Source organism: Canis aureus, chromosome 15, assembly GCF_053574225.1.
Source record: "Canis aureus isolate CA01 chromosome 15, VMU_Caureus_v.1.0, whole genome shotgun sequence".
In the NCBI taxonomy this organism is placed as follows: Eukaryota; Metazoa; Chordata; class Mammalia; order Carnivora; family Canidae; genus Canis; species Canis aureus.
Genome location: NC_135625.1, coordinates 5,324,182 through 5,331,555, shown reverse-complemented (window position 1 = coordinate 5,331,555; position 7,374 = coordinate 5,324,182). Strand labels below are relative to the sequence as shown.

Below are 7,374 nucleotides of genomic sequence, written 5' to 3'. Positions count from 1 at the left end.
TAAATCTGAGTGTGACACTTATCCTTAGTTTTTATGATTGAACAAGAAACCCGGTCTGTGGGTGTGTATGCGTGTGTGCATATATGCATAATATGTAGCATGAAATGTAGAACCATATCCAATCCCTAATTCTTGGTAAATGAGAACAATGTTAGTGAGGAGAGAGAAGGGAGGAAAAGGTATGGCACAATTTGCACATACTGGGAAATAATCTATGTACATTTATGCTGTGAGGGAATTGTGTGATTTGTAAGGGACAAGAAGCCTGAGGAAGTCATTTTTAACTTGAGTGCCTGAGTAAGTGGTAACAATATTTACTAAGATCTAGAACAGTAAATGAAGATCAGTTTTGGAAAGGAAGGGATAAAGTGCAATAAAAACTAGTTATTTGTGGGTGCCCATCAGAGATCCAGTTAGGGAAGACCAATGCCCTGTAAAACTTTAGCATGAAGTTGAAGTCGGAAATACAGTGTAGGATTTTTATCAGACAAAGCTCATTTAGGTCAACAAAAATCATGCTGGGTATTCAGAACACGAAATTTAATGCAAAGGATTGCTTACACAGGTAGCAGATGGTCAAATGTCCACAGAGATTAATAACTACGGGCCCAGAGGAGGACATGGGAAAGGCGCTATCAGCGGCAGGGGTCCGAAATCCTGGTGTTAGCTACCTACAGCTGGAGGCTGGATGTGTGAGTATGGGACACAGCACAGCTGGTGCTCAGACCTCTAAGTCAAGAACAGCTCATGAATGATGCTTAAGACTTTAAGGAAGGAGTGCTCCATGGCTGGGGCCCAGACAAGTGGGGTGGAGACATCCTGCAGCCAATGTTCAGACTTTTGAGGAGAAGATACGGCCAAACAGGGGCCATGGAGAACCAGGGTACACAGCAAAACAGGTTGTGGCCCAGCCATGCCTTTATGGGTGCTGGGTGCTGTTAGTTCCTTCAAGGGTTATTGCAAGGCTGCTGAGAAAGCCAAAAGGAGTTGGAGCCTGGAGCCAACCATCTGTTGCTGTTGGGGTGCTGCTGGCCAGAGCTGGAAATGAAAGGGACTGTCTTCACCCTTCATCTTATTTTCCTGTCTACTGCCAATGTCTTGCATTAAAGGGGCTAATGGGAAGCAACTGGCCTCAAGGTCTGGAAGATGCAGTGTGCAGGGCATCCATGCACTGCCGTGGAGTGGAGTAGAGAATGGAGGCTTGGAGCCTGGAAAGGCTGGTGAGGAGATAATGCCACATCAACAGGAGAGGCTGAAACCACAGGAGCTCCTGGAATTGCTTAGAGACATGTGTAATATGAAGATGGATGAATCCAGGGTGTGTGCAATCGCAGGAAAGGGAGAACATAGGACAACAGGGAAGAAGAGAAAGAAAGTAGCTGGAAGACTTCTATCTTCAAGGGCAGAGGAGACAGGAATGAAGGAGGAGACAGACCACATTGTGAAATGCTTGCGATGTATCGAGGTAACAAGAGATACCAACCATAGATTGCCGAGGGTGCCCCTGGAGTCTTTACAAAGAGCATGGTGACCAACACATGTCTAAGAGGTCATGGTCTCCTCATTAAGAGAAATCCCAGCAGGCTGAAGGTGGTAGAGGATGTTTCTGTAAGTCGAGAAGCAGAGGAAGACACTATACACACCACTGTTAATTTTGCAAGGAAACAGGAGAAAAAAAAAAAAACAGAAAGAACAGGGTATGAGGCCTAAATACATTTAGATTCTCAAAGGCAGTTAGTTTTATCTGAGGCCTGGGTAAGCAACTTCTGGGAAGACCCCAGGACCTGTGATACTTGCAAAAAGAGAGCTTCTTCCACCCACTCATCTCTTGTGTAGTTTTCAGAATAAAAAAATCAGCCCATTAGCCATGAAGATATGTAGCAGCACCAGAACATTTTTTAGAAAAAATGTTTTGATTTCTTATTTTACAGCCTTTATAAATTGGCTCATCCTTGGAAGTAAGTTGTGTTTTATTCTGCTCTCCTTTATTTACATCTCTATAGAAAGCAGGCTTAGTCAAATAGGTAAGGACATTCTCCAGACTGAGCCAAGGGGCTATCTTTCTTCTGTTCTGGAGCAGTGTGCTGTCAGTCTAGGATGACAGTGGCCTATGACATATATATTGCTAGCCCTGAAAGCTGGGAGTCTGAATTTTGGCAAATAAGGGCAAAAGCAAACCTGTGTGCTGTTACCATCAGCCCAGACAAGCAAGGATCACAAGGTCACAGGAGGGATCTTGGAAAGTGTCCAACTCTTCTGCAGCTGTTTCCACTTCTTCTTCCACCCAGCTGCTCACCGGAGCTGCTATAAATAATCCCTGTTCAGGCTTCTGCTCTCAGCCAGGACCCCATTTTGTGGACATGCTAAGAACATAAGACCAAAAGCCAAAGTGTTGCTGTGACTAAGCCGGCAACAGTGGCATCTTCTGGGGTCTCTATCTCCTCCGCTGTAATGAAGGTGTTGAATTAGACTATCTCTAGGAACCCTGCTCTTGAAGAGGCCATGACTGCTACATTCTCACTACAAGAGGCCAGCATGAAGACGCTACCCAATCTTTGGCCAGCTTAAACTTTGACACAGGCCCTTTTCATTATGGCACTTGATGTTCCAGATTGAAGAGGGAGGGGAAGCCATGCTAACAGCTATCTGTGAAGGAGCCGGAGAAGCATGAGCCAGCAGGACTGCTAAGGCGGCCACAATTTGTGTCCATCACGTGGGCATGTACTATGTGGTTGAGTCGTCTCATATTACAGAGACCAGAGTCTGAACGACAAAGACCCAGGGTCACAGCTCTGTCTGAAGCCAGGGTTTTAGAACATTTCAACCATGGTCCCACCTTTCCATTCTACCTGTTTAATCTGTTAATCTGCTCACTCACTTTATCAATGCATAAAATAATTAAGGGGGCCTCTGCCAGCAAGTGAGGATTCCGAAGGTCACCATAACACAGTGCCTTCCCCCAGGCCCCTCACGGCCTACAGATCATATTTCTCTGCAGTGTCAGAAGCTGGATTGACAGCTTCATTCAAAGAATGCCCATGTTGGAGGTCAAGAGAAAAAATCCAGAGATGTTTGCCGCATGGAGCTCACAGCCAGAGGATCTTTGCTTCTCACTTTCTGGAGCTCCTGCTTGGCTTTTAATTATTCTTCCTTTTTTTTTGCAGCAAAGTGGTGTCAGTTCAGCTCTACAGCCCCCAATCTTATCTTCAAAGGAAAGGCACTCAACCTCACAGCGACCATCCATCTTCTGACACTGCATCCTTCTGTGTATAGCTCCATGGGCTGTGTGGAGAAAGCAAGGCCTCAGTTATCCAGTACTTGGTGACCAGAAAGCAACATAACATCACCCAGGCCAAAATCACAATTCCCTATTACCGAGTCTCCTGCGGACACCGAGTACACGCCTAGCGATCAAAAAAGCACATGTCACGTGAGCAGCTGTATGGGAGCTCAGATTCCCTGCACAACTTACACAGTGTCCCTACTGGGTATTCAATTCCTTTTGCCATATTCATTTCTAGGATATCTAGAAGCAGAGTATGTCTTCCTGGGATGGAGGCAGTCTACTTTTTATTTTCAATAACATTCCTTCCCAATATGTGATTGTTTTCATGTCTCCAAATTAATAGTCTCAGATATATGACAAAAGGTAAAGATGGTGCTGTTTATACTGTAGGCAGGTCAACGATAGCCCACATGCAACAATAGACCACAGCCATGTGGCTGTGGAGTTTCAAGAGTTTAGGTGCAAAGATAAAAGAAACCTGAGGCTGATCTGTTCTGTAAGAAATATCAATGAATAATGGGTTTAATTCTGGAATTCAGGGTGATGTGGACAACAAGTTTTTCTTCAGAATAAAGATTAAGCTGAAAAGAGTAAAGGTATTTTGAGATAAATGATTGAAAAAAGTTTTTGGTGATAGATGTTCTCAGGAGAAATAATACAAAGAACTGGCAGTCACTCCCAAAGGGAGTTCTTGGAAAATACAGCTTTGAGGAGGAGAAAGAACACATATTGCTGTCATATACCTGAGATAATGCCATGCTGAAGAAACACTGAGCCTGTTTGTACCCCAGTTAGGACTCAGACCAACAGAAAGGAATTGCACAGCCTTAGATTTCTGCTCAAAGTAAGAGGAAATTTTTAATAGAGTCCAAAGTTGAACTGGGGATATTGTAACAGACTACTGAAGTTCATCAGGCATCTAGCTAATCAACTGACATGGAATACTCATAAGGTGTTTAAATACTTAATTGAGGCAGATAATAAGAATGAGAATGATGATTTAAAAACAATGATAAGCAGACAATAATAATATTGTACTTTCTCAGGGCACAGAGGATGTGCCTGCCTATGTTTAAGCAGATTATAAAAACAGAGGGATTGTTAAACCTTCCCAAACAGTTATTTCTCACTTCAAACAATGAGTAATGGAATCTCTGGATAACACAAGGAGACTCAGCAAAACACATCAGTCCCAGGCCCCATGTCTCTGTATGGTTGCATTGATAAGTTTGGACCAATGAAACAGGAATCAAATGATGCAGATGCTTCTGTGCAATATTTTTGATCAAGCGCTTTACTTACTTTTCAGCCCTTCCTGTCAGGGCATCTTTAGAACCAGATGGAAGACACATGTTTAGGACACAAAGTTGACCTTCCTCCCTAGACTCAAAGTAACTTGGTGGAGAAGAGTCTTCTTTCTAACCATAATAGTCAACTTACTTGTTTTTTGGATTTTTCCCTAAAAGAAAAATAAACTATTTTTTCATTTACTCTCTTTTTAAATGTCTTTGTTAAAATAAGTTTGCCTCTAATTAACATAACAAGTATCTTAATCTTTCAAACAATCCTATTATTATTATTACCACTTCTAGAAAGGAAACTGAAGCACAATGGTTTACACAACTTAGAAGGATTAGACCTGAGATCCAACTTCAGGTGTTTTGGTGTAAAAAAATCTGTATTCATTTCCTCCTCTCAGTTCCAGCTCTGAGATTCTGTGTGGTTGTTGTGATTGTGGCGCTCCTACTTTGAGCCCACACTAGGCTTGTTGTTAGGATTCAAATGTACCTGAGCTGAGTTTGGGAACAAAGGACCCTTAATGAATCAGAGACTTGTTGAATGGGAATGGAGAAGATGGCTTAAAATGTGCTTCTCTACCTGGATCCATTGTCTGACCTCCAGGAAAAGACAGGAGCAGAAACCAAGTAAGTGACCTGATAAATGAGACTTTGAAATGTAAGGGCATGTTTTTATACCTGTTTTCAAAAGTGCAAGGTGAAGAACACTTCCCAAGAAGGCCCTTCGGATCCCACAGTTAGAACCACGGTTCTACTCCCATGGCTTTCCTTTATAGTCTGCATCATTTATGGCACTTCTGAGAACTGTTTTTGTGTTATAGTTTTTATGAATCTTCTCATATCACCCATTCACTTATTTGTACATTTGAATTTTATCAAATACTTATTTAGTATTCCAGGGAACCTATTTTTTACCAACACACAAATAATAAAATAGTAAACTTCAAGTAAATTAAGCATGAAGATCATACTCTAATTACATTTTTTATCTCCATTTTACCTGCTTTTTCTATAGTGCCCAAACAATTGCTTATTAAGTGCTATATGTATTGGTCTGGTAGGCCTATTAAGGCCCGATTGTGTAATAAGTAAGTGCAGAAATCCGGAAATCATGAAGTAGTAAAGTGCTTCATAATACATGAGGAACCCCCATTAGTCATGACTTAATAACAGAAGTATAGTTGAGAAGGGATGGATATAAAAGTTTCTTGGTGGGGGGGCGATGGCACCTGACTGTCTCAGTTGGGCATCAGACTCTTAATTTTGGCCCAGGCCATGATCTCAGGTCATGGGATTAAGCACCACATCAGGCTCTGCGTTCACTGGAGAGTCTGCTTGAGATTCTCTCTTTCCCTCTGCCCCTCTTCCAGCTCTCTCTCTCTCTCTAAAATAAATAAATAAATCTTTTTAAAATGTCTTAGGGATAGAGTCTTGGCAGTACTGAGCAAAAAGAGATCATTTCAAAGCTCTCAAACATGTAAAAGCAAACCAATCAAGATGTTAGTTGTTTAAATGACATAATTTTCTATTCGTATGTGAGAACTAGAAAGAAATTCTAAGTAATCTAAGATTAGGAGATTTAGACCAACTAATAAAACATAAAAATAGGAAAAAAACACAAAAAAAGAGACTAAGAATCTCTTATCATAAGTTTTTTTTTTTTTTCATTTAGGCTACAAAAGCTATACTTCTCTAAATTAACACGTGTGCTTGAAATTTGCCTCTGAAATTTTCTCTCATTTTAGAGCTATCACTTTGGCACACGCTGAAGCTGTGTGGATGATTACAGAAGATGGAAAGAGAGCTAACTGTGAAGAGAAGTCTGAATCCCTTGGTGGAGCTTTGAGGGAAATTAACCAGATACCCTTCTGGGTGGAGATAGTTCAGCTCAGTAATTTTGTATTTAAGCTCAAGAAAAGATTTCTAGTAACTGCTTTGTGCTGGGACATTTTTAGAATACAGGGATGAGTCATGCACTTTTCTAAAGCCTGAACTTTCTCTCAAAAGACAGATTGCCACCCTTACATCTATTAGGATTTCCCTCTTACCTGAGAAAATGTGAGCAAGGAGAATGAGAGCAGCAGAAACTAAGAAAAAAATTCTCATGGCTCCAGACATCAGTAGAGAGAGGATAAAGGAGGTATAGTTGCTAGAATCCAGCTCTTTTATCAAGGGAAGTTGATTAAAACAAGTTCTACAGCTCTGAAAGGGCTGGAAGTCAACTTCAGTTTGAAATGTCCATTAAAAGGAAGCTATTCTTCATGCTCCACTGAGTAACGTGTGGGCTGCTGGATCAGGTGTTACCTCAATGATGTCTATCGGAGAGTAAGGCACACAGCTAGTCCCCCTGCCTGCATTCCTACATTCTATGTCTCTGCCTAGGCATCTATTCTCTGAAGCCCCATCTCAGGTGCCTACACTTCCAGAAGATCTATAACCCCCACTCCTTTTCTTCTTCAAGATGTTACTTGCAACTTGGTCTCTTATAAGATTATCTTGGCAGTTACTAATGGGTACCTGTAATAATTGCTTTTCAAAAATTATAGTATGTGAAGAATTTTTATCCATCCAGTTTGACTATCAACTCAACGGAAGAAACCAATTCTCCTTCCATCCTTCTCTTTCCATTGATTCCTCATAAAGTGCTTTGCAGCAATAGCCGTTCAAAATATACAGGTTCTTTGACTTAATTGATAGCTGTCTAACTAGGGAAACTCCTGAATAGTCAAACAGTTAATTCACAAATCTTACTGAACTTTTAAAGATTTTACATTTGTAAATATTATTATT

General features: G+C 41.2%; 1 protein-coding gene across 2 annotated transcripts; it reads right to left on the bottom strand.

Annotated features, from left to right (window-relative positions):
• Positions 1–231: 231 nt before the first annotated feature.
• LOC144284238 (beta-defensin 107A-like) lies at positions 232–6,828 on the bottom strand. 2 transcript variants are annotated; one of them, XR_013352604.1, is made up of 3 exons: positions 6,633–6,828; positions 2,179–3,282; positions 232–1,606 (listed from the first exon to the last, which is right to left on the bottom strand). XR_013352604.1 is itself a non-coding variant. In XM_077848565.1 (2 exons), exons 1-2 carry the CDS (start codon positions 6,700–6,702, stop codon positions 3,026–3,028), a joined length of 327 nt encoding a protein of 108 aa, XP_077704691.1. In that variant the 5' UTR covers positions 6,703–6,828; the 3' UTR covers positions 1,824–3,025. The 2 variants fall into 2 exon arrangements, 1 of the variants encoding a protein (XP_077704691.1); XM_077848565.1 differs by lacking the exon at positions 232–1,606 and having other exon boundaries at positions 1,824–3,282.
• Between the last annotated feature and the right edge of the window lie 546 nt (positions 6,829–7,374).